This window comes from Natrix helvetica (genome assembly GCF_964273705.1).
Source record: "Natrix helvetica genome assembly, chromosome: 1".
NCBI classification, from domain to species: Eukaryota; Metazoa; Chordata; class Lepidosauria; order Squamata; family Natricidae; genus Natrix; species Natrix helvetica.
Window position 1 is genome coordinate 178,986,788 of NC_138548.1, and position 26,916 is coordinate 179,013,703.

The 26,916-nt window shown below is 37.7% G+C and overlaps 1 protein-coding gene across 3 annotated transcripts in view; it reads right to left on the reverse strand.

The window, feature by feature from the left end:
- Nucleotides 1–26,916, reverse strand: part of PGAP1 (post-GPI attachment to proteins inositol deacylase 1) — a 51,280-nt gene that overhangs the window by 10,972 nt on the left and 13,392 nt on the right. For all 3 annotated transcript variants that reach the window (XM_081938999.1, XM_081938998.1, XM_081938997.1), the window contains exons 6-26: nt 26,463–26,515; nt 26,269–26,335; nt 25,128–25,233; nt 23,803–23,858; nt 22,616–22,699; nt 21,704–21,753; nt 19,360–19,411; nt 19,078–19,155; nt 18,452–18,527; nt 18,052–18,125; nt 17,902–17,953; nt 16,414–16,480; nt 13,694–13,799; nt 10,373–10,411; nt 9,683–9,776; nt 8,558–8,648; nt 8,188–8,373; nt 3,666–3,801; nt 2,978–3,028; nt 1,687–1,910; nt 598–702 (exon numbers count right to left, since the gene is read on the reverse strand). In XM_081938999.1, coding sequence (XP_081795125.1) covers nt 598–702; nt 1,687–1,910; nt 2,978–3,028; nt 3,666–3,801; nt 8,188–8,373; nt 8,558–8,648; nt 9,683–9,776; nt 10,373–10,411; nt 13,694–13,799; nt 16,414–16,480; nt 17,902–17,953; nt 18,052–18,125; nt 18,452–18,527; nt 19,078–19,155; nt 19,360–19,411; nt 21,704–21,753; nt 22,616–22,699; nt 23,803–23,858; nt 25,128–25,233; nt 26,269–26,335; nt 26,463–26,515 — 1,847 coding nt within the window. The remainder of the gene's footprint in view (nt 1–597; nt 703–1,686; nt 1,911–2,977; nt 3,029–3,665; nt 3,802–8,187; nt 8,374–8,557; nt 8,649–9,682; nt 9,777–10,372; nt 10,412–13,693; nt 13,800–16,413; nt 16,481–17,901; nt 17,954–18,051; nt 18,126–18,451; nt 18,528–19,077; nt 19,156–19,359; nt 19,412–21,703; nt 21,754–22,615; nt 22,700–23,802; nt 23,859–25,127; nt 25,234–26,268; nt 26,336–26,462; nt 26,516–26,916) is intronic.

The window sequence follows — 26,916 nt, forward strand, 5'->3', positions numbered from 1 at the left end:
CTGACTCATATAGGTACAATTTATTGATGGACATGGTGAAAAGGCTAATGTAGCAAATAAACAACATATATTATTGAAGCAATACTATGGAGTAATGTTCAACATATAATTTATTTGCAGTAAAACATCCTAGAATATGCCAAGGTGGGAAATTGGAATTTTATCACCTCAGCTTGTAAGAGAACCATCTACCCCATGGCTTTTAAAAGAAAAAATGTATAAAGACTTCCATTCCCTCCCCTCACGAGTTTATAAGAGAACAATTCATACAATTTCTTTATTTTCTGTAATAATTACTATGAGAGTTGTCAGCTAGCAGAATTACAAAATGATCTGGAAAATTCAGTTTATTTTTTGTGTAGGAAAAGAAAAAAAATAAGCTTGGAACAAGATGAAAATAAACAAATCTCATCTCCATCCTCTTGCTGCTATTGTTGGATCTAAAGCAGTTCGGAAAGCTAAAAACATTTTTTTGTTTTGATCCAATTCCTAATAATGTACTATAAGAAGGGAGAATATGTGATACAAGAGTGATTCAATGTAGTACAATTTATAATATATTATATAATTATATATATTATAAGATAATTAAAGTACCTTGATTTAAGTTTTGTAGTACTTGTATTCATGAGTATACTCAAAATGACTATCAAAATAACAGCAACAAATCTGCATGGATCAGGATCAAGTCTGATATTGTATCTAATTTAAAAAGAAAGAAAATACAAAGGACTATTGCAATTTGTATTACTCACATGCAAAATTATTTTTCTAGTAGCAACAACAAAATACAGTAAAGGTGTTGAAAGATTCTTGAAAATAAAACAAGCAGAGAAATAGGGGAAACAATACCATGTCATTAGATGGCCCAAATGCAACTTTTTCTCTCAGTTAAAGCTACTTTAACAATAACAAATATTGAATTTCTGTGAACTACCTATTTCAGAAACTGTAAAAAAAACCTGCCAATTTTAAGATAATGAAAAAATATTTATAATTGATTTTTCATTTCAAGATAAGTTCCTAGTATGCTAAAAATTAAAACATCTGTGGTTCTACATTTTCTTGCAGCCATTTTATCTTTTAACTTTTAAATATTTTTTTTCTTTAGTTCTCTGCCTGCTAATGTACTGTGGCTGCCTCTCACATTCATAAGTCATCTGGACTGATTTCATCTACACACCCAAATACCATACTTTTTGGAGTATAAGACACACCTTTTTCCCTCAAAAAAGAGGCTGAAAATCTGGATGCGTCTTATACACTGAATACAGCATTTTTGGCCTCCTGAAATCCCGTCCCCTTCACCAAAATGGTCGTGCATAGCCTTTAGGAGGCTTATAGAGTGCTCCTGGGGGCTGGGGAGGGCAGAAATGAGTGAAAAACAGGCTGTTTTTTGCCCCCTAGCCCCCAGGAGCACTCTATAAGCCCCCTAAAGGCTATGCATGCCCTTTTTTTGACAAAAAACGGGGACATTTTTGCAAAAAAACAGCCCTTTTTTGGGGAGGACTGCATAGTGCAAAAACTTTTTTTTTAATCTGCCTCTTCAAAATCTTGGTGCGTCTTAAACTCCGGTGCGTCTTATAGTTTGAAAAATACGGTACTTCATGAAGTCTTCTAATAAGCTCATAGGGCCATCTCATAATAGTTTTTTAAAAATAAAACCTGCAAATTTGGGATGATTACCTGATATTTTTTAGCCAATAAATTAAGGATGGGCAACTAAGAAGCACAATCCATGTGATTAAGTTGATGACAGTTACATGCATCTTAAGGCTATCTATAATGCTGTCATTGGTGATTGTGGTGCTAAATGAGTTTCTTGCTTCTGAAGAGCAATCATCTGATCTGCAGCTGTTCCACTTTTCATTTTTTGAATCATCTGATTTAGGTTCTGGATTCTTTATGGGCTATAAAAATATAAATATATTTCAGTTTTTTCAGCATTAGTTAATACAAGTATAAAGAGTAATTTGAAATGTTCATAAAATAATTTAATAATAGCATACCATAATTTAGTCGTTTAAATTCATGAGATTATATATTATTGTTTTATTTTAAAAGATTCCTTTTCCTGATGAAGGATTATTGCTATTTTTTAAGATTTGTCTTAAAGTTGCCAGGTTTCAAGAACCCTATTTTAGTTCGATAATTATACCGTATTTTTTGGAATATAAAACACATCTTTCCCCCCCTAAAAGAGCGTGGAAATTGGTGCATCTTATACACTGAATACAGCCATTTTTGGCTTCCCAAAGCCCCACCCCCGGATCCCATTTTTGTGAAAAACGGGGGGGTTGCCTTACCCCACCCTCCAGAAGCACTCTGCATGCTTCAGCAGGGCTGGTGGAAGGCAAAAATGCCCCCATTTTGATGAAAGTGGGGGCATTTTTGCCTTCCCCCAGCCCTGCTGAAGTCTGCAGAGTGCTCCTGGGGGTCAGGGAGGACAAAAACGTTTTTTTGTTACTTCCCTCTTTGAAATCTTGGTGCGTCTTATAGTCCAAAAAATACAGTAATTATTGTTTCTTCTGTAAAATACTCTGAGAAGAATGGAACATAAACTCTGAATTACATATAAAGAGCTGGAGAGCCAACAGTGACATAACCAATGCAGTAGTCCTCATATGAACCTATTTTCTGCCCCACTTCCTGTTATGGTGTTCAGTTGCTCAAATGCTTGGATTTCCTCTCATGGTGCTATCTTGACACTGCATTGTTATGAAGAATTATTCAAGCACTGGAAACACTAAAATAAAACAGCAAGTAATCTATTTATTCTTTAAAAAAGAAGCTAGGAGTTCGGAAACCCAACTTTGGTTTTCAGCCTTTCACTATGGGGGCAGGTATAGTAAATCCCCATGAAACAATGTGGAGTAATGATATTCTGCAAGCAGTAGGCAAGAACAGGAACTCTGTATATATTAAGACATGAATGTTCTTAAACCAACCACAAAAAGTATACAATAAACAGACTTACCGCATTACAAACACTTAGTTCAGATCTTAAATTTGAATGGAAATTAACAACCTGTAACAACAAGCATATATTTTAGTTCTGCCACAACATTATATGCCTATGATCATAGCTTCCTAAAGTTAATGATTTACTATTCTGTGCTTCTTTGTTCTACAGTTCCCTCTTTAAATATTTTTAAAGCTCTTATCTGGCATCTTTGTGGTTTCCTTATATTGCCTGAGCACTTTGCATTCTTACCATATTATTGAATTCATATATAATCCCTGCATATCTGGAAGTTCTTTGGGATTTTACTGCTACATTATTTACCATCCATTTAAAAAAAATTCAGTTTGCTTTCTTCCTTGGATAGAAAGAATAATGAGCAAGGAGCATAAACCTATTTCAGGGGCAAAGGGACAAATTGTATAACCTGGTTAAGAATTATCCAATAGCTCTCCATCCTACTGACTTTTCCCTAGAGGCACTTCTGTATTGATTTCCAGAAATATCAGCAGTAAGTTTTTACACATAGGTTGTACATAGACTCATATATGGGCAGGATGGATGATCTAAAGGCCAAACTAGCAAACGCCTATCATCTTCCATGCTTAACATAAACTAGTGGGAAATTAACTAGCCAACCTGTAGCCCAAAAATGTCAAAACTATGTTTGTGTTATATCACATAACTTTTATTGTTTAAATACCTTGAATATATAATGAAAATAAGTCATCATTATTGCCAGCGCTCCACAGGTAGTCCAACTAAGAAAAAACATTGAAACCGCAACACAAAATCTTAATCGGGTAATCCGATGGTTGTGAGATGGAGGTCCAGAGGGTCTAATAAATACAAAATAAACACACTTATGAAATAAAATATTAATTATATTACAAAACAAGATGTCAGAGTTCAAACTTCACATCAAACTATGGTTTATGGCAAGTACTTTTGTGACTCAAACTGCAGACTGACTTTTTAGAGGTCTAACGTTCAAATGTTGGTTGAAAGTCGCTTGGCTGTTTTCCATTATTTTATTACTCAATATTAAATTGAGATTCAGTAGACTCTGTAGGAATCAACATTCTAAATGATTTTCTATTTAACTGCCACCTTGGTTTTGCCAAATCAGAAATGCTAAGTTTCTTAATCATAGTTTGCCATGATACCTAAATGCATAGGGACACAGGTTATGCATAATGAGCTTTCCCCCCTACAATTAACTCTTTCATGATTTTGTTGCACAGTTTACCATTATATGGGTAGATTTTCAACATGTTGGCTAATTTTCCAGAACAGGCATTAGAATTTGATTTTTAAATGTGAGCCAGTGTGTTGATAGAAAAAAGTGACAAGGCTCTCTCATCTCATCTCATCCCACCCCATCCTATCCTTTTTCCACTTCGTATGTAATATCAAACCATTATTTGTAACAATACACGGAGAGAAATAATAGAACACACACAAAAAAGATACAAATGAACAGCTGGTTGTTCTACTTAGCATAAAATTACTGTTTAAAAAAACCCTTTAATTAAACTACAAATTTGTTTACAGCAAGAGTAAGCAGGCTGAAGTACTTCAAACTTCAATACTCCTAACAAATTGACAACCTACACCTATCCTTTGATAACCTACACTAATAGGAATGAAATCTAAAACATCTGGAGCCTGCTATATTTCTTATCCTTGGTCTATGGCTGTGATGGCGAACCTATGGTATGCATGCCACAAGTGGCACACAGAGTCATTTGTTAGGGCACACAGGGAGTTGCCCTGTCAGCTCCAGCGTGCATGTGTGTGCTGGCCAGCTGACTTCGGCCTTCTTTTGAGGACATTTTTGCCCTCTGGAGGCTTCAAGGAAAAACTGGCCCTAAGGACAAAACGGAAGTTCGGGAATGGACTTCTGGTTTGCTTGTATGGCCATTTTTCACCCTCCGGAGCCTTCACAAAGTCACTTTCAGTTTGGCCATAGCACCATTTTTTGCCCTACAGAGCCTTCAGGGAAGCTCCTGAAGCCCCCGGAGAGCCTCCGGGGGGGGGCAGGGGAGGCTGTTTTCATTTCATTTCATTTCATTTATTCGATTTATAAACCGCCCCCTCTCCCCAAGGGGACTCGGGGCGGTGTACAGACAAGAATAAAGTGCGCTATAAACAACGGAAGTACAAAATCACAGAGAAACAAATTAAACAAAGTCTGTACAATGAACATGAAATTAGCTAGTAATTAAAACCAATTAAAATACCCCAGAATTTAAAATTTAAAATATAAAATACCGGCCAGGAAGGTCGGGGATTAAATTATGATTATGATTGTGATTGTAATTGGGCCAGGCCAGATGATTGGAACAGGTGGGTCTTGAGTTTCTTACGGAAGGAGCGGAGATCAGCAATGATTCTAATATCGGGGGGGAGGTCGTTCCAGAGGGTTGGGCCGATCACAGAGAAGGCCCTACTCCTGGGCACCACCCACCGGCATTGCTTAGCGGATGGTACCCGGAGAAGTCCCTCTCTGTGTGAGCGGATTGGTCGCAGGGATTTGTCGGGTAGGATGCGATCCCGCAGATAACTAGGTCCTGAGCCATGGAGCGCTTTAAAGATGATAATCAACACCTTGAAACACACCCGAAAAGCCACAGGTAGCCAGTGCAGCTCACGCAGGAGCGGTGTTACATGGGAGTACCTAGAACTCCCCAAAATTGCTCGCGCGGCTGCATTCTGGACCAGCTGCAGCCTTCGGGTGCATCTCAAGGGGAGCCCCATGTAGAGAGCATTGCAGTAGTCCAGGCGAGATGTCACCAGGGCATGGGTGACTGTGCGCAGGGCGTCCCGCTCCAGCAGGGGGCGCAATTGGCGCACCAGGCGAACCTGGTGGAATGCCCCACTAGCCACGGCCATCACGTGGTCATCCAGCGACAGCCGGGTATCTAGGAGGACGCCCAAATTGCGCGCCCTGTCCACGGGGGGCAGTTGTCCGCCCCCAATGGCCAGAGATGGAACACACTGGCTGAAGCGGGGCGCCGGTAGCCACAGCCACTCCGTCTTGGAAGGGTTAAGCTTGAGTCTGTTGTCACCCATCCAGACCCGTACGGCCTCCAGGCACCGGGACATCACCTCGACGGCTTCGTTGGGGTGGTTCGGGGTAGAGATGTATAACTGAGTATCATCGGCATACAGATGATACTCAACCCCGAACCCTCGAATGATCTCGCCCAGCAGTTTCATCTATGTGTTGAACAGGAGAGGTGAGAGGACCGACCCCTGTGGCACCCCACACATGAGTGGCCTCAAGGACGACCTCTGCTCCCCTGCCAACACACATTGCGTCCGACCGGAGAGGTAGGAGAACCACCGCAGTACGGTGCCTCTCACCCCCAGCCCCTCCAGCCGACGCAATAGGATACCATGGTCGATGGTATCGAAAGCCGCTGAGAGGTCTAACAGGACTAGGATGGAGGAACAGCCCCCATCCTTCGCCCTCCAGAGATCATCCACCAACACAACCAAAGCCGTCTCCGTTTTCCCCCTCCCCAGGCTCCTAGAAAACCCCTGGAGCCTGGGGAGGGGGAAATGTATGCCAAAAGTATGTGGGGATAGTGCTGGTCAAAAGCGCATGCACTTATGGGTGTGGCACGCCCGTGCACGGCCCCACTGTGCTCCCCCTGCTTTTGACACGAGCCAAAAAAGGTTCACGGTCACTGGTCTATGGTATACAGGTGGGAGGATTTTATCCATTGGTATAATATTTTACTTATAATATATATTGTTATAGTTCTTCCAAACCAGTTTAAAATGTAACATGTCTGTTTATGAATACATTCTATTCATAACAAATCCTGTCTTGCTTAAAAGACTATTTCTGAATTCAGAAGTACTTTTCAAGAAGATCAATAACTTTCTTGATAAAACCGCCCCACTCCGGAAGCTTGGGAGCGCAAAAACCGGTCCTACGGGCAAACCGGAAGTTTGAGAACGGACTTCCAGTTTGCTCGGAGGGTCGTTCTGACTGCCCCGGAGGCTTCAGGAAAGCCTCTGGAAGGTCCTGAAGCCTTCAGAGCACTTAAAACAACCCTCCAAGCAAACCAGAATTGACTGCTCGGAGGGTCATTTTGACTGCTTCGGAGGCTTCAGGGAAGCCTCCTGAAGGTCCCTGAAGCCTCCAGAGGGTGGGGAGGGCAAATCTTAGCTGCAAAATTAAAGGCTGTTTTCGCCCTCCCCATGCTCCTATAAAGCCTCTGGAGCTTGGGGAGGGCGAAAAAAGCATGCAAAAATGGGGGGGGTCGCGCCTGTAGTGGGCGCATGTGCACTGGGGGAGGGCGTGCATTGCATTATGGGTGCAGCACGCCTGCACATGACCCCCCTGCGCTCCCCCCACTTATGGCACGTGAGCCAAAAATGGTTCACCATCGCTGCCCTAGATTATTTGGAGGGAATTAGCTACTTACCTTTTCTCCTTTTTGCCCTAATCCAATTAACAACTCTAGAGAATTCAAAAGTTTGCACATAATTTTGTGATCCTTTCATTGGCCTAGCCAAAAATTACTATGCATTATGAATTTTAGACTGCTAAATCATTTAGAAAAGAAAACCAATTAGTTTTGTTTTTGTATCTCCAATGTAGAGAGTAAGATCTAAACAGAGAGGGAGAGAGATTTTTCTTCCTAATTTTCTTATTGTTTTATTAAAAGATAAAAGTTCTATTCTTGGTGATCTCTTTACACACATCCAAATAGTTTACTTGGCAAGAATACTTCTGTGATGTGTGGGTGTGGGTGTGAGTGGGTGTGCACATGTGTTGTTAACTTTCCATTCTCGGAAAAGACGTTTAAGCCACTTAGAGTAAATATGATCCATTTCCAATCTGTCAAATTGCTGGAGTCATTTTACCTTTTGTGGAAGTGTTGCCTGTAAAACACAGAAGTGTAGTAAATAATTAATTCCTGTTGCCTTTTAAGTGATACAATAGCTTGTGTGTAATACTAGTAACTATAGGTTCAAAGAGTGTCGCTTATGCAACACTAGGGCCTAGGGGCTACATCAGAAATCTTTGCGTTGTGCTTGTGATATTTACAGGTGTTTCAGTTTTAAGATTATTTTAAAAATATATCAATTCAGGAAATATTCTTGCATTGTTGGATATGGCAGAGAGAATATACTTCTCGGCAAGTTTACCAAATATTGTTTCCAGCAATACTACTAAACATTTGCATTTATTTATTGGTTTTTACCTGGTCAAAACTAAGTGCAATGAAGATAAGAGCCTTATAGACGAGTCAAGAAGTATGCCACCCCAATAGGCTATGCCAGTCCCAAACATAAAGAGAATCAGGGATAGAAAAGGAAACCACAAGTCCTGGTTGTTCACTGTGACACGATCCAGGTCTGTATTTCTGAGTCCTTTAAACAAGTTAAGTCTAAAAAAATAAATAAATAAACAGCATCATAGTTATTTGGTTTGATTACCTGCATTTTTCAAAACTAGTAATTAATCTCAGCTGCAAAATTAATATTATAAATAGTTATAAAAATGCTCATGTTTCAGAAAAATTCTGTAACTATAAGATAAAAATATATTAAATATATTAAAAAGAAACGTACCCCAAGAAGAACTTAATCATGTATGCTACCGGTTCTACTTTATAAGGCTTAGCTGCTTTAGTAAGTGCAGGTACAAAGTCTGAACACTGACCTGGAACAAAAGAAAAAATATCTGAAACCACATGTTCACAAATTAAATGATAACGTTAATATTTATCTTTTTAGAATACATTTGAAAATGCTTAAGAATTATACTATCAAAATCAAATTACTTCTCAGACTCTCTTTTTACTTTACAAAAAGAAAAAAATTAAAACTCAGATATTTAAATATCTATATTTAAATTAAAATAATGTTTAGTTCCATGCATACATTTCCATGTCCAGTTTACAAGTCTTATTAAAAAGCCCAGTATAATACAATTCTTTAGAAATATGCTTTTCAAAAGCTTTATTCCTTCGAATTATGATAATTCATTCAGTGACCATTTGAAATTACGGAGGCACTGAACAAATGTATTTTAGTGCAGTCCCTGTAGTTATGGCCACATGATCAACCACAGTGATGCTTTAACTCCTCTTACTTGCCTATCTCTTCCCCATTTCTGCCCTTTTGGCCCCCTGCACTCCCAAACCCCTGGTTCCCTGTGCTCTCCTAACCCTAGATGATCTAAAGGCAGTTGGGGGGGGGCACTGTAAGAGAGATAATCCCTTACATTGGAAGAACTGGGGCTCAAGGCTGGGAGGGATCTAGACCGGAATGACTTGGATCAGGATGGGTCCTTGGCTGATGACTGGTGGGATTCAAAAACAACAAAGGGAGACCGGGATTGATGTCGCTAAGGGATGCAGTCAAGTGGAATTTACTACTGCATTGCTTAGTGACAGACAGTCTGGTCCCAATTGTCGTAACTTGAGGGCCACTTGTGTTGTAAACACCTTATTTTAAAATATGATCCTGTTGAAGTCAAGAAGCTATGAAATATTCATAATTCACTAATTACTAGTAATGTAAACATTTTATCTCTTTACATTCTAAAAGGGATTTGTTTCATTAGAAATAGTTTCAAACCAATGTCAGCCTTGTTTTAAAAGCGATGACACAGAACATAAAATTAAATGCAACGTGAACTAGTTTTTTAGCGATAAACAAACCTTGCTTAAAAATCTTTTCATGTAATGTTACCTGTTGACACTAGGGACCTTAACTGTCTTCTGTAGGCAAGAAGAATATTAGAAATAATGTACATAGGAAGAGTGCCACCATGGAATCTCATCACCTACAAAACAAAGATGTTTTTTTGGAAAACAAGAACATGGAAAATTCATTTTACCTTTCCCTTTATTCCTATACTAAATACCTCAGTCATTCTTACAATTTTGTACAGATATAACAAAGTGTCTTGCTTGAGACCATCCTGAATAGTCATGGAAAAAGCAAAACTTGCATAAAAAATTCCAATCCTAACTAATTCACTCTCAAAAATCTATTAAGGGAAAAAGATTAGAAAGTGAATCTATTTTCTCATTGATTTGTAGGAAGATCATATATTCCAATGTAAATATTAAAGAATAGCAAGACAACATGAGTTGTGTAGAAAACCATATGTCTATGGGTTTTAGTGAGTGCTTTAAGCCCAAAAACGGCACAGTGAAATCCAATTGAGTCCAATCCTTGATTTGCTTACACCTAATGGACAGAATCTTCCCAAGCTAAAGCTCTAACCCTCTAGCTTATTAGATGTATCTAATGTATCACACTGTTGTAACAGTAACTGGTCAATTAAAATATATCAATTTGCATTAAGTTGCAAATCTTACTTCTCTTAATCTACTTGAAACATAACTGTGTATAAGCTATTAAATAAAATCTTACCTGACCAAGGACCTGCAGAAAAGAGGTCTTGACAGTAACCTAGTTTAACAAATGCATGAACAAGTTATTATTTAAAAACAAATCTTTAAGATAAAAATTTACAAACGTTTACTGGAAAGATAAATACAGTAAGTGCCCATAGTACCAAAATGCCTTCTAGTTTAGATGGTGCATCCACCCCAGTCTCTCCTAGATGAAGACTCCTTGTCCACACTGATCCACATTTTAAGTGATATAAAGTTACTAAAATGCTTTACAACAATAAACATTACTTCTGAAGGCTGAATTTCATAGCTTCTCTCTCCTATACAACTACTTTAAGCTTACAGTCTCTTGCCAAGTGCAGATTGAAGTCTTTCTGTTAATACTAATCAGATATTCTTTGGGTCTTTTTTACCTTCCATGTCAGATCTTCCAAAGATCGAGTGTTTCCGGTCAAACATCGTCCAGAGAATTTGTTACCTCATATGAACACTGATGTTTTTACCATTAGGTTGAAACTATTTCACCTACCATATTTTTCAAAGTATAAGACGCACCAGAATATAAGATGCACCTTAATTTGGGGGGAGGAAATTAGGAAAAAAACCTTTCTGCCTCTTTCCCAGCAGCCAACAGTATTTATCTGGCTAACGTCTTTGCTGCCTCAGTCCAGAAGCGTGATTCCCGAAGCGGCCCGGGGAACTGTGATGAAAACCGCAGCGGCCCAGGGAACTGCCATGGGGATGGCAGGTGGGGCAGGGGATGGGACGGGGTGGAACACCCATTTTATTTGAGTCTGACAGCTCCACCGCTTCTCTCTCTCAGCCGCTCTGTGCAGGGAAACATCTTGCACAGTAAAGAAAAACTTCTCATGAAGTTTTTCTTTACTGTGCAAGGTTTTCCCTGCAGAGACCGGCTGAGTGATGCAACGGAGCTGCCGGACTCTATTAAGATGTGCATTTCATGGTGAGGCACAATTTGGAGGTGGCAGGTGGGGCAGAGGATGGGGTGCCCAGCATCCCTGCCAGCAGTGAAGAAGTGCCATGGCCGCTGCCAGACTCTCCCCTCCCCTCGTTCGTTGGGCTGGAGGTGGTGAAGGCACCTTCCAGACCTGGGACCCAGCTGGAAAAAATTTGCCTGGCACGCTGCCTCTGCTCTCCTGGCGGCTGTTATCCGGGAGAGGGGGCGCAAAACCGTGGTCACTGGCAGTGACACTTAGGGGCGTGGGCAGTGGGCTCCAAGAAGTGGCTGCCTGGGACCCCCCCAGCCCCACATTAACAGCTGAGTTCTGCTGTGCCCCTTCCCCAGCAGGTAGGATCAGGCCTGGGCCACGCGCTGCTAAGCTCACTTCGGGCCTGCAGTGCCTGAATGGGCACGCCAAGTTAGCGAGTCCTCCCAGGTGACCATGGCTTGCTTGCTAGTGCGGCACCCACACTGGCATCTCTGCTTTCTCTGGGGACCAGAGCGGAGGAAGGACCTAAAAGACACACGCAGCAAGGTCTTTGGGAGAAGTTCCTGGTCTCCAGGCCATCTCTCCACTCTTTGGGTCATCCCAGAAAACCAAGCTGGAATACTTTGGCTGCCCCCACTTAATTTCTGCCCACAGACTCTCTTAAAGCGGTAGAAAGAAAGAGGAGAAGGGCGCGCAGCTCTTTCATCCTCCGCATCCTCCCTCATTCTCTTTTCAGCTAGCCAGATCCGTTTCAGGGTGCAGATCTAGCCAGCTGAAAAGAGAATGTGAGTCCACGGTGGGAGGAGGCTTGACAGGTGTCAGAGGGGCAGCAAGCACTTGGTGGCTCCTGAGGGGGCCGAGTCCTCCCCGCTCACAATTTCTTTGCTCTGAGGGCATTGCTGGCAGCTGTTTCCCGCAGCTCAGGTCTGCGCTCTCCTCACTGCTGCTGCTCAGCCTCCTCAATGCACGTAGGCAGCAGAGGCCATGACACGGGTTTCCTTTGATGCCTGCATACTCCGGGTTGCCAGCAGCCAAGCTGGCAAGCCAGCAATCGGTCGGCTGCCTCTCATCTGCATGACCTGTGTCTGTGCCCAGCTCCTGCACCCTTGCCTGATCACGCTGCCCTCTCGCTTTTCTCTGCCTCCCCTGGCCAAAAACGCTGGCCAGGAGAAAACAGAAGGCGAGTCTGTAGAGGAGAAGGAGGGTGCGTGGCTTTGCGATGTGCACCGGGGAATTGGGAAGGAAAGCATTTTCAGGTGGCAGTGCATGCTGGAACCGCCTACCACCTGAAACATGCTGCACTTTTTTGGCCTTTGCATGCCCCTTTTGGAATCGGGAAGGGGATCGTGGCGCTACAGCCCAAAAACGCTTTCATTGAAAAGGCTGCTTTGGAAATCAGGCTCCATGTGAAAGTGAGGATCCCCACCGCATGGAACCACCTGAAAATGCGATGCGCAGAGCGGGTGGTTTTAGCTACATTCAGAGTATAAGACGCATCCAGATTTTCACCCTCTCTTTTGGGGAAAAAAGGTGCGTTTTAAACTCCAAAAAATACAGTTTTCACCATTAGGTTGAAACTATCCCCCGCACCAAAAAAAGCAGCAGCAGCATTAATGCTTTTCCTAGTCCAGAAGATCAACTAGAACTAGAAGGTCATTATCTTAGTTTCATGGCTTCAGCTGTGCCGTTTATACAGTGATAGATGTACTTCATTCTTGCTACTTTTATCGTTTCATCACACAGAGAGAAGTATAGATATCTTTTAAGAAATACAATATAAATAGTCGTCCAGTCACAAAGACATTGGGACCAGGTTTGCCATCACTAAGCAACATGGTTGTAAAGTGATATGTCATGTAATAGTATCGCTTAGCAATGACAATCTCAGCAACCTAGTTGCCATCGTAACTCCAAGGCATGCAGATTGTTAAAACAGTATCAGTGCATAAAGACTGGGGGCGGGGGGCTACCAGTGCAACTTGCAACCTTCCCTGCCAGCTTCCTCATTGACTTTGCTTGTGAGAAGCATGCAGGGGAGGTCACAAACAGCAATCACATGAGTACAGGATGTCATAAGTGTTTGACTGAAGCAGAATTTCTGCAGTCCAGAATTCCAAGGATCACTCATTCAACAAGCAACTTTGAATGGTCACTGGACCCTATACATTTAAAATGAGCCCGTCACAAATACATTGAAGATGAAGGCAAAGATCATTTAGCCTTAGTTTTTCAAAAGAGTTTCATTATTTTTGGATACAATCCACAGAAATACTTTGTGACAAAGGTGTTATACAAATTTATAAAATAAATAAACAAATAAACAATATAGGCTACCCTATTCTGAAGAAAAACAGAAGGAATTGAACATTTTTATAGTTTTTACTTACTTCATATTGACAATCTGAAGATGAATACATTTTCAACAAAGAAACTGTAGAGTCATTTTCAGGCTGTGCAATGTGCAATTTTGCAGAAATCTCAGTCAAAGAATCCCTAAAATGGTTAATTTTAAAAACTATTAATTTGCAAAGTAAGGCATCACATCTAAACAAATCAAACTTAAGATGGACATACATGCTACAGTCACGAGGGAGCAACAACATGAAACATTAACACTTAATTTTAAAAAAGCATACACTAAATATTTTTGTGCAATCCCATCTTTATTTATTATATCTTAATCAAATGTATACCCTACTGCAATCACAAAAATTTTTTGGCAGCTCACAATAAAAAATAAAAAATAATAACAATACATTTTATGACAAAAACCTCTAGAATGGTCCAGTTTCATATTTTGATAAGTGGCCCCTTAGTTTCATTCAACTGCAAAATAAACTTTAAAAGGTGATACAATCTAATTAAAAACTCTAATGAGCCCTGCTTAATGTTAGTCAGAAATAAAAATAATCAGACTAGGATTGAAAACAGCAAATGGAAGATGGAAAGTATTTGGAAAAATAATAGTTGAAGGGAGTGATACAGCCTCTTCTTAGACTGCCGCCATTTTTGGAATTATTCCATAACATACAAATGAGAAGTATCATGGCCTCATAGGGAAATTTCACCGTGTGTGTGTGTGTGTGTGTGTGTGTGTGTGTGTGTGTTTTATCTGCATGTATACATTTGAATATTTTCAGGAGAATTTCCGTGAAGAAAAAAAATGACAGGAAATACTTAACATCACATGCATGTATTTGTGCACCAATGTGCACACATGCATACAAATATATTCAATAGGCTATAACTCTGAAATTCTGATAAAAACTGATAAAACAAGGACCTACAGTGCCTTTGTTATTTTGTAATACATTTATAACTGCTTTAGATGGAACAATAAAAGGTGATACAAATTAAAAAGAAACAAAAAAGATGCCAGAAAGCAAAAATAAATAAACCCTCCCCCCTAAGAAAGCAACTTCCCCTCTGCACCATGACAAGCATAAACAATTTCATAATCTCTTCACCTCTTCCTTGTTAATCTATTTGTTAACTAGGAAAAGGTGACAAATAGTTCTTCATCCCATAACCTATCTCTTAACACGCAAATCAAATAATTAATGTTTTCTCCAATCCAATTCAGCCATAAGGTCAAGGTAAAGGTAAAGGTTCCCCTCACACATATGTGCTAGTCGTTCCTGACTCTAGGGGCGGTGCTCATCTCCATTTCAAAGCCGAAGACCAGCACTGTCCGAAGACATCTCCGTGGTCATGTGGCCAGCATGACTAAATGCACTAGGGATTTGAACCGCCAAACTGCCGATCTTTCTGATTGACAAGCTCAGCGTCTTAGGCACTGAGCCATCACAACAAGCTCCAAGAGAACTCTAAAACAAATAAATGACTTCCCTCAGAAAATCCAAAAAAGTACAGTTTCTTTAGTAAATATCTCTTCTACGTATCACTGAAATAGTCATCTAATATCAAAAGGGGTTTACGAGCAATATTTAACCTTTAAACAATACCTAAAAATTAGTTAAATTTTACTTTCACTCTTAACAAAGGACTACATTTGAGACACAGTGTAAAACATATAACATACATATGAACATATAAGAGCTGGAAGGGCTCATTGGTAGAAAAGTAATGCCCCACTCCCAATCAGAATATTCCAGTTGCCAAAGTTAATATTTGAAGATTCTGAATGACATAGTACTTCTCTTACTGGAAGTCTGAAAAAATAAGTCTAAGATACTGAAAAGCCTTGATTTGCTCAATTACATGGCCATTTAGTTGCTACCTAAGGACATTTAGCAAATATTATGATTTTCATTTTTTATTTTTTTCAAAATGTATTAATAATTCTTTGTCCTTGCAATAAAAGGCAAAGGCTCTCAAAGCACACTTTAATCTAGTTAAGGTCTCGGATAGGGAAAATATATCATCAGTACACAAAAGTTGTGGTAAGTCTATAAACTACTTTTGGGGGAATAAAATTAGGACTGTTTTGATGGTAAACCAAATAAATTATTCAAACAGTACACAGCTTAATGACTATTCAAGATTACAAGAGTGCTTTATGGCTCGTAAAGCACTTTTAGCCATCATAAAATATTGTGCCACCCCACCCCCACCCCCTGCAGTCACATAAATGCATTTCAGGTGTGTTATAACCAGCTCATCTTTACAATTGTTTGCATTGTCACTTGGCCACAATTTGCGATGTTTTTGGCCTGTTTCAGTGTTTTTGCCTGTTTCCAGTTTGGAATTCTGAATGGGTCCCATTTATGACCATGATTAACAACCATGGATTTGCTTAATGATCATGGTGATTTTGCTTAACAAGTGCCCCAAGTGTCTTAAAATTGTGTCTGGTCATCTAGGCATCTCAATTTATTACCATAATGACCAGAAATCCGATCCCAATTTCTGTCAGAAGCCAAGATTACTTGTATACAATTTAAAAGATAATGGCACCAGTATGTAGCCCTGCCTGACTCCCCTTACTTACTTATTTAGGCAAATGACTGTGTGCGTAAATTGGATTTTTTTTACCTACAATTTTCATGAAGCTTATCTATCAGAAGTAAAAGATATCAATTTTGTAAAATAGGCAGAAAATACTATTATATTTAAACAATGTAAATAAAGAATGAGAAATCCTTACTGTGACAAAGTTAAGAAATCTTCATGTGACCATGGTATATGAAGTTGATATACATTGGGTTTTCTTTCTTAAGGGACAAATGAAAGCACAGAATGAATCATTTTTAAGTACTTCAAGTTTAACAAATCATAAGGATAATTGGGTAATAGCCAATCAGTTCCTATCAAAAGAACAATTTTGAACAGTAGCAATTTATTCTTAAAATCTCCTTTTGGAGTTGCAGGAGTTGCAGAATATTCCCAATCCCAAAAGTAGAGTGTAGAGGTCCCATTACAGATAATCCTTGTAATCCTGAAATTACGGTGGACCCCCAAAAAGTTTCTTGACAACCTGATCCCAAAATTTCAGGCACTGCAGTACCCTCATGGGTACATTTAGCAAATATGACTGCTGCAATGGTGTAGAGCCCCTCCCCCTCTAGCCTATCTTCCCCCATCCCCTGCACTGGCTCACCGCAAGCAATTACCTTTTAAAGAGTCCTGGAACTCTGGTGCTTGGGTTGGGGAAGAAGGACAGGCTGCTCCATTGCTGGATTGCATGATGTGATCTTGGAAGCGGCCACCATTTTCCAGCAATGCAGTGGCCTGTCCTCCTTCCCTAATCTGAGCTCCAGAGATTTTCGGTATTAGATGAGAGACACGGGATAAGGAGGAGAATGTCAGGCCCAGTGGAGTGAGAAGCAGGCCCAAGACATGCTGAGGAGTGGGAAGTGGAGCATAGGATGCTTCAAGGGGTGGGGAAGGCCTTAGGAGGTCCTGGAGAGGCCTCTGAGTCACTCCATGCTTCACTTAAAATCTGCATTTTCATTTAATGACTGTATTGGGAAGAGCAGGGATGTAAATGAGGTGATCATATGGGAACAGTTGTCATAACTTCTGACTGTATTGGGCAATATATTGCTACATCTTGAGAATGAGAGTATGCATCATTTTTATATTTAAAAATATAAGCATTTCTTCCTTATCTATGAGTTGCCTGAACTCTGATATCAACTGTAGTAGTCTTGATGATAAGCCCTCTTCTAACATAGGCAGGCAAAAAAATTAAAACTTTCTCAGTGGTTGGCCCTCTACTTGTGGGTTTCCCTGCTGACTGACTAATTTATGGCTCCTAAATACACACATTCAGATTAAATCTAAAATAGAACTAAGGAGAAATTCCCCCACAGTTACAACAGTTAATCAGTGGAACAACTTCAGAAGTTGTGGGTGCTCCAACACTGGAGATTTTTAAGAAGAGACTGGACAATGATTTGTCTGAAATGTTACATGATTTCCTGTTTGAGCAGGGGGTCAAATTAGAAGACCTCCAAGATCCCTTCCAACTTTATTATTTTATTATTCTGTTACTGGTTACAGTAATTTCTCACTTTGTTTTGTTTTGATACGACTAGTCTGATTTAAGAAATGATAACAATATAATAAAATGTGCAAGTAACAAACAAGAAGCATTTTTTCATATGAAATGATATTTAGGAAATAAATTTACCTTTGAGAATCTGGCATTTACTCTCTATAAAGATCTTAAAAGCCTGGTATATCTAAAGAAAGATAACATACTATATTAGTATTTCTTCCCAAAACTAATCCATATTAGATTCTACTAAACAAATAACGTATACACTTCAAAAATTAATACCTGACCAAAATGTTGGAGCTGAACAATGTGAATAAGGCCAGTTGAATTTAGTATGATTTTGCTTGAAGAAAATCCTGCAGAAATTATGGCTTTGTTAGTTAGAATTAACAAAAGATAAAAAATAAAATGGGTTTTAGAAGAAATATTGAATGTTAGCTGTACAGAGAAACACAAATTCCTTATTAATAAAACATAAATAATAAGATGGAAAAAAATAACCATTTTATAAACATGTTTTGTTAAAAGACATAGTCTCATTTATATCTATCTAGAAACAAGCCTGTTTAGTGAGAGTGATTTTCAGAGAAGTCTATATAGGATTATAGATTTAAAATCACAATTGCAGGAGAAAGAAGAAGCAAAATTAATCCATATGTCAAACACAATGAACTGAACCTACCAAAAGTAAAAAGATGGGTTACAGGGAGTTGCACTGTTCTTGAAACTTCATTAAAGAACTCACAGTCCAAAGTAAACTGCAAAACAAACAAAATTACTTATTGTCATATTAAAACTAATATGTGGATTTTTATCCATTCCAAATACAGTATGTCATTTAGAACTTGCGGTTGTTTAACTCAGATACTGAAGAAAAAAAACTCTGAAAGCTTAATCAATTATGTACCCACATCAGGGGTTCACCCAAATCAGGCGAACCTGTAGTAGCGGCAGTGAGAGGCTCCATCCACCCACCCGGATGCTTCTGCCCATGCACAGAAGCATTGCACGTGCTCGAGCATGCGGGGAGTGCGCCTGAAAAAAATTGGCAATCCACCATTGACCGACATATAAATCTTTCTTCAACTTTTAGATCCTCCAGTGGTGCACCCTTTACCATTGTATCTGAAACCAAGCGAAGGCTTCATCCATTATAAATATAAGATAGCAACTCTATGCATTTATTGCAGCTATTGTCAAACAGAATAAGATTATTGCTGTGGCAATTTCGCCATGATATAATATGTAAATTCATTTAGGATACTCACATTTCATTTCTGAAAATTCTGTTTGAAAAATAAATTTTACCTTAATACCATTAACTACTGGAACATAAAGCACAATATGAGTCAAAGATGGATAATCTTGAAGTTTCAAAGTCACAATCTGAAAAACAATGCAAATAATAATAATACTTGAATATGTTTTTTAAAATTAAGGTTAAAGATTATCTAATATTTAATTGTGCAATCTATAATAACATTAGAACAAAACATTATACTAAGTCTGAGATGATACTTTTCATAGTAAGTCACAGACCTATTAATTCACATATTTAGTGAATTTGTTTTTGAGGTTCAGAATAAATACCTTGACTGTTGGTAGTAACTCAGCATTCCAAGACAAGTCAATTGCTTGCTGACTGTGAAATGTATGTTAAAATGAAAATATTAGAGCTGTTATACAAAATATTCATGAATATGTATTCAGAACGAAATGCATAATAATTCATTTAAAACTAGTGCTTTTCTTCATTTGAGCAACAAATTTAGAAAATAAATTTAATTCCACTATTATTAATATTCAATACAGCAGCTGACATAGTAAAAATCGTGTCCACAGGAAGTAGTTTCTCAGAAAGCATTTATAATGCTATTTTTAAAAGGGGTAGGAGTATTTTGTGGTATTAATTTGCGAAGAGATAAAGACACATGAAGTAGACTGTATTTCCTAATAAACAGCTTGGACTCAACTCTGATGTATAATGAAAAGGATTTAAACACACTGCAAAACACAATTGCAATTTTTGAGGGGGGAAATAAACATAGGATGAAGCTAGGAAAAAAAGAAGCAAGGTATTATTACACCAGGTACATTTTGGAGATGACAGCAGATAAAGAGGCCTAGAAATAATTAGTTAGTCTAACTAAGGACTGAAAGGGCTACGACTAAATTTATAGAGTGAGTAGAAGCAGTTTCGAGAGCAGAGTAAGCTGAAAATGACCCACCAGAGAAGGACCAGGGAGATCTTGGGAGGTAGATATTTGTGACAGTGGGGTGTGGACTGATCTGTCATGGAAAAAGAACTGTAGAACAGATGAGAAGGCTAGGAAGGTTTATGGGATAACCTACCGTGTTTCCCTGAAAATAAGACCTGGTCTTATATTTTGGGGAGACTCCAAAATAAGCATTAGGGTTGATTTTTGGAAAAACATGATTTCAGGGTGATCAGCCCAGCTGGGTGCCCCACCTCCCCAGCACACACACAAAAGGCGGTGAGCATGCAGAGGCCGATATTGTCTGACAGCAGCTACAGCCCGCTGGCCCCTTGGTAGGCGCACTCTGGGGTTGCGCAGCTTGCTCTGGAATATTTTAAATTCAGCTGCCCTTCTTTAGAATATAAAAACTTCTGGGCAGTTGTTAAAATAATAATTAAACATATTTTCAACATAGGGAACTTATGAAAAGTGATGCCTAGGTATTTAAAAATGTAGCATTTCTCTATTTGTTGGCAGTAATTGTGCAGCTGTGTTCAATATTTCTTGTGTTAGACACTCCCTTTGTTTTAATATAAGTTATCCTCAGTTTTTTCCTTTCACAACAGTAACCAATAACCGTCAAAGATCAATCCTGATACAGGAAATAAGAACCATGTGATCAACATAAATTAACAATGAATGTGGAGAAGAACAATTCATTTCACATATGCTATGGAACATACAATGTCTTTCAATATGTATGGAGAAAAACTTCATGCTGGCAAGAGAAAATGCTGTCGATGTGGCCCAATACTGGGCGGATGTCATTTAATTTTAGTTCTAGTTAATTTTACATACTTTTTATGACCTATTTTACACCTATTTTATTTGCTCAGTATTGAAGGTTATATATCTAGAATTTGAAGGGGCTTCTGACATGAGTAAAAAAAGAACAGTGAAATTTTCCATCCATTAAACGAGCGGTAGAAAAATATTTGTGACTTAATGGCTGCTACAATATCATTAATATGAAGTAAGAAAGGAGCAAATAAACAGCCTTGTTTTAACTCCTCTTTCCAATAAAATGGGATCTGACAAAGACCTTTGTAGGCCCATTCTTACTCTGGCTCTAATTATTATTAGTCTGAGAAGGCATCTATCAATATTTGCCCTTACTAGTTTATCCCAAGTCAAGATCTGCAAACTGAATAAAAGGCAGAGGTAAAACCTGAGGTTGTTTTGTGCATATGTTAGTATATTTCTGAGTGAGAATCTTCAAAGTGGTGCAGTGATCTAATGTGCTATATCCTTTTTGAAAAATCTGCCTGTTCTGGATGGAAGAATTTTGTTTCTTCTTTCCAACCTTTTAACTTATTCAGAAGATATCTGGCATAAAGTGTCTTCTGAGGCTGCCCTCCACTTGTTCAAACAAATTAACTTCATCAGATCAGATTCAGAATCTGAGTCCTGAGGCTGGATCATGGCATAAACATAGAAGAAATATCTAGTAGGCTAACTGGATAATGATTAACAGTTTTTTGCCAATTTCCCTTTTTGAAGAATAGTTAGGTTTCAATGAGACCGCACAACAATATCTTATCTACTTCTGACAAAAGTCAAGTCATATACTTGTGGAAGTATCATATCTGCTCCAGGGGGGGTTTCTTTCAGTTACATAAATACTTCTTTAAAAAGGAAATTATTTTCATAATCTCATAAAAATAAAATATGCTTACCACTTTGATGAAGTACTGTTTGCACAACCAAATATCCAGCTATTTGTATCCTTTTGTTTAAGAAAAGAAGAAAAATAAACAGAAAATTAAAATGTATGTAGATTCCTACTGTATTTTTTTAACCTAACCTATCAATAATTTACTTTACATTTTCCTAAAAATATTTATCAAAAGCAGCACTGGCAGCTAGCATTGGAGCAAACTGCTTTTGTAAATATACCAGTAGGTAGTCCTCAACTTATGATGACAATTGAGCCCAAAATCTCTGTTGCTAAGTGAGACGATTATTAAATGGGGTTTGCCTCATTTTACGACCTTTCTTGCCACACTTAAGTGAATCAATGCAGTTGTTAAGTTAGTGACATAATTATTAAGTAACTCAGGCTTCCCCATTGACTTTACTTGTCAGAAGGTCACAAAAGATGACCACATGACCCCAAGATAAAGCAACCATCATAAAAGAGACATTTGCAAGTGCCTGGATGTTGATCACATGCCCATGAAGATGATGCAATGATTGTGTGAAAAATGGTTAGCATAAATCACTTTTTTCAGTGTCATCGTAATGTCACTACATGAATTGCTGTAAGTAAAGGACAGTTGAAGTGCTGCTAGGATAGTGATAGTTTTTTCTAAGAATGAAAAGAACAGAACAGTTGAACATTCTGTTGAAGCAGGCATTAAAAACATTTCCTAATACTTCCAAGTGCTACTAATACTTTGAAACAACATCCCAAAATTTAAAAAAAGATAATGTCATGGAAAGTTTGTGATCTAGTTTCCCATTATGACATCATCCATCTTATGTAGAGATTAAGAGGAGCTGTTATCTTAAAATATGAAAATTCCTTAAAACAGATGCATCATAATATAACAATGAAAATGAATGTTAGGAAGGAAATAATTTCTCACCAATATACTGTTTTGGCAGTAAATATGAGTGAATGATTTTCTTTGGCTTGAGAGGGAAAAACTGAAATATTTTCCATCTGATTCCTATTTAGAAAAAGAGAGAAATGCTTAGTTGAACATAATAAAACTATTACACTGATAAATTGTGCTATAATATTTTAAATGATGGGATAAAATATATAAACATTGAAAATATTCTATCATAGAGAACAATGAGAAATTGAAGGATGTTATTTGTTTTGTTTTTCATGCAAAAGCCACAAATATAAATATAGTGATAACTCATGGAAACAATGATTAAGCAAGCTTGCCTGCACAACCATGAAACTAAACTAAGATAAAATTTGATACCGGTGGCAATAGATTTGTTTCAACCTAGCCCACAAACAATGTAACAGTTGCATTTCTTTTGACAACTGGCTTGAGGCATCTTTTCCATCAATATGCACAGAGAACTTATATTTGCTTGCAAAATTCAATAAAACAAAATATTTTTATTTATAATCTGAAAGCTCAACAGGACACCAACAACATCTGTAAGGCATGTGCCTATTTCATGCTTTTACATTTTGAAACAAGCCTGAAAAAGACAGTTTAATATAAAAGGAATGTATAGAGGGACAATAATGTACTTTAACAACTCATGAATTCCATAGCAAAGAATTTAAATTCACCAGTAAACCTACCTACCAATACTATGATGATGTAAAACTTCTCTCCCTCATGCTTTCTCTGTTGTTTTTATTGTTTTTATTCACTAATCCACTTGCCAAATCTCCATGGCTTGGAGTTTTTTAAAAACATCCAGGCAGATGTGAAATGTAAAATGAAACGAGTGATTTGTCATCAGTGGTTTGTTCTAAGCTCGGAACATTTGGTTGTCTTTTTGACTTGTAAACTTTTCAAACCTACAAAGGTTGTGCACATCTCAACAGCTAGATTAGATATGGGGAAACCTTGGTTCAATAACTACAATACTAGTTTCAATTCTAGATTTTCAATCATAAAAAAGCTGTAAGTGGTAGAGCAAATATTTTTCATAGGGAAGATGCTAAATTCAAACATTTCCAGCATTACTAGAGATGGAAAATAAACCTGCCTAAACTTAAAAAGACCTCCTAATTTTTTTTTAAAGCTTTTACATAACCTAATAAGTAATTCTGTTTTAAATGAAAAATATTACTTACATTGTATCCTTTGTAGGACCATTTTGAAGTTTTTATATTAATCCAAATTGATGCTTCTGGAAAAAAAACCCAATACTTTTCTTCATACTGTGTTACTTTTTTTTTTGCTGTCCTGCAGTACCACACCACAATAAGTTTGTTGTATAATCTAAAATAGCATGTCTCTTTTTGACATAGAAAAACAAATATTTTTGAAATGATAAAAACTAAATTCTTCTCCTCTGATTTTAATTCGGAGCAGGCAAATTAGCATCAGTATCATTACCAAATGTTCTTTTTCAAGTTTTTTATAAATACTTAAGGCATTTACATCTTTATATTTAATAGTTTAGTTGGAATAACAAACATTAAATCACGAAACACTGGTGGTTGCAATGATGAAAACAACATAGGAACCTACTTCAAAAGGGGTTTTTTTTGGTCACACCATCATGCTGTCTGCTTAGAATATCATTATGAGAAAACATGGAACAGCAACACTTATTTAACCTACGCATTTGCCCAGGCCCAGACATCATATAGAGAAGGAATAAGCATAGATATAGATCAATGTTACTAGCAAACACTCCAGCATTTACAGAAAGGAAACAAAAAGTTACCTTAAGATTCGTTCACATTGCCTTTTTTTAAAAAAAGGTGTATTCCTACTGGAAAGCTGCAGTTATAAACTTGAATGCCTGATCTTGAAATAAATTGCTTGGGTTTTCCATAATAATATTCCCTGCCTTTGGGCTTTGTAATGCTACAATGTTAGGCCAGAATTGCACATGAGATCCTTAGCAAAAAAGAAGCAGCTATCTAACAAGTTCAGAGCTGAGACAAGATCTAATCTATAATATCCTACAGGTAGTCTCATTTAGTGACCATTACTGAAACTGACAACTTGGTCACTAAGTAAAGCAGTTGCTAAATGAAACCAGTGCTATGCTTAGGGTCATATTTCATTTTTACTTTGCTTTATAGGCCAGCAAAGGTAATAAATTTGAGGATTGGTTACTTTTTTATCACTGTTGTAACTGTAAATGATCACTAAACAAGACAGTCATTAAATGAAGACTACCTAACTGTTGCAATTCAGTCTCCTATTCTTTTTTTTCAATTAACTGTTAAATTAGCAATAGTGATTTTGAATAGAAGATTTTAAATCATTTGAATGGCTTAATGATTTGAGTTTTGCAGCAGAAAATGTTTCTATGCTACTTCCCAGAATTTAAGAGGAAAAAAACTGAATGAAATATATTGATTCAATTCCTTTAGATTTAATGTTACTCTTAAACATCAAAGGAAATAATACACACCCACGCAGTAACACTGGATACACTAACCTGTTAACTCAGTAAGTGATTCAGGTCTTTCTTCAAAGAGTTTTCCTGGATACCTTAAAAAGTGGTGATTCAGGACCAGAATTTTTCTTTGGGGATTTTCTGTTATCTATCAATTAACAAGCATGTAAATAAAAACTACAAGCTTTTGAGGCCTAATGTGAGGCCAACCATTATTAATAATAGTAGGAGATAATACTTCCCAGACACAAAATTAACAACTTTTCAGCTTCAAGCAGAATCACATGGGTTTGGGCACATTTGCAAAAAGAATTATCCAGACCCTTTCCTTTCTAAGCTAGGCAGAAAAGAGTTTCTCCTTTTGAAAAAAAAAACCAAATGTTTTGGATTACAGGTTGGAAACCAAAAGGATTAATTGTTTTCTCTCAGGCTTAGATTTAAACTGGAATCTGCAGGTAGCAGAATTTTCCAGCAGAAAATTAACACAGAGGTAGTATTATTTCCAAGGCTGCTCTATTCTGTAAAGAAATAGAGAAAAAGTAACTAATTTTGTACGAATTTTAATTTCTATGTTGCCTGGTCAATTTTTTCACCGGTGTTTATGTTCTCCATACATATTTGGAATATTACATATTTTAATGCAATTTGGAAGCTCTTTTACAGTAGCGTTATCCTAAATGAAAAGCAGATCTATAACCTGTGGCATCTGCCCAGAGCCTTATAGTGTCTTTCATAATTTTTCCATGTGATTTCCTTTTCAGTAAAAATCTGTGATTCGAATAACTTTTATTTCTATTTCCTCTACTGATGGGTATTTTGAATATGAAAGGGAAGTTGAAAAAGGATTTTTACTTTTTGTTTTTTTAATTGTTAATTTTGTCTATATCTTGTTAGATTGAAAAATACTTATGCCAAGGCTGGAGGCAAAGTTAGGTATGAAGTGAGCTTCTTAGAAAGCACACTGAGACACTTACACTTTCATTTTATGAACTCGGCCCTGCCACTACAATGGCAGTAACAGCCTGGTTAATGAAAAGTGTGTCCATAATTCTAATAATATCTGTAATGTAGGTACCATTCCTAACACTATTATCTTCATTTACTTGCAGGAATGTAAAAACAAACAAACAAGCAATAAATGCTTTTTCCAGAAAGCATGCACAGATCTTCAAGGAATGCAAACCTGTTTAGTATTATCGTCAATAAGGTCAAAAAATGCTCTGATGATAGCCAAGTTCAATTCCTTACACCTAAAAAAGAATATAAGGGAAATATGCTTGTAAAAAACAGACAAATTTAAAGTCAAATGATAGCCAAATAAAAATATTTGAACAGCAGTATATCAGTCCTTGTACCAAAAAGCTTTTAACTACTCACCAAACAATGGAAAGATGGTCTGTGGAAGCCCAGACTCGAGGAACTGCAGAACTCTGATTAAAAGAAGATATGTATTATTCATTTTAAAACTGAAGATCCAAACATTTATTTATTTACTAGAAGCTAATATCTTGCTGAAAAAAATATGGTTGAAATCCTGCTAACGTTGTTATGACTAAAATCCAAAAACCGAGCATGTCATATAGAACACGTGACTCTTTCCTCCCTCTTTGAACAGCAGACAATTCTGCCTTATTATATTTTGAAATGTCTGCCCATTTTGCCATTTGGATGCTGCTGTACTGTTGCTTGAGAAGCACCAGGAAAATATGGTCTTACATACTTCACATAAGAGTTCTGTATTATTAATTTAAACTGTGTGCAGATTCATATTTCTTTATTGATGTAATGAATTTGTGAGATGCCTCATTCACTGAAGCAATAAAGATTAAAA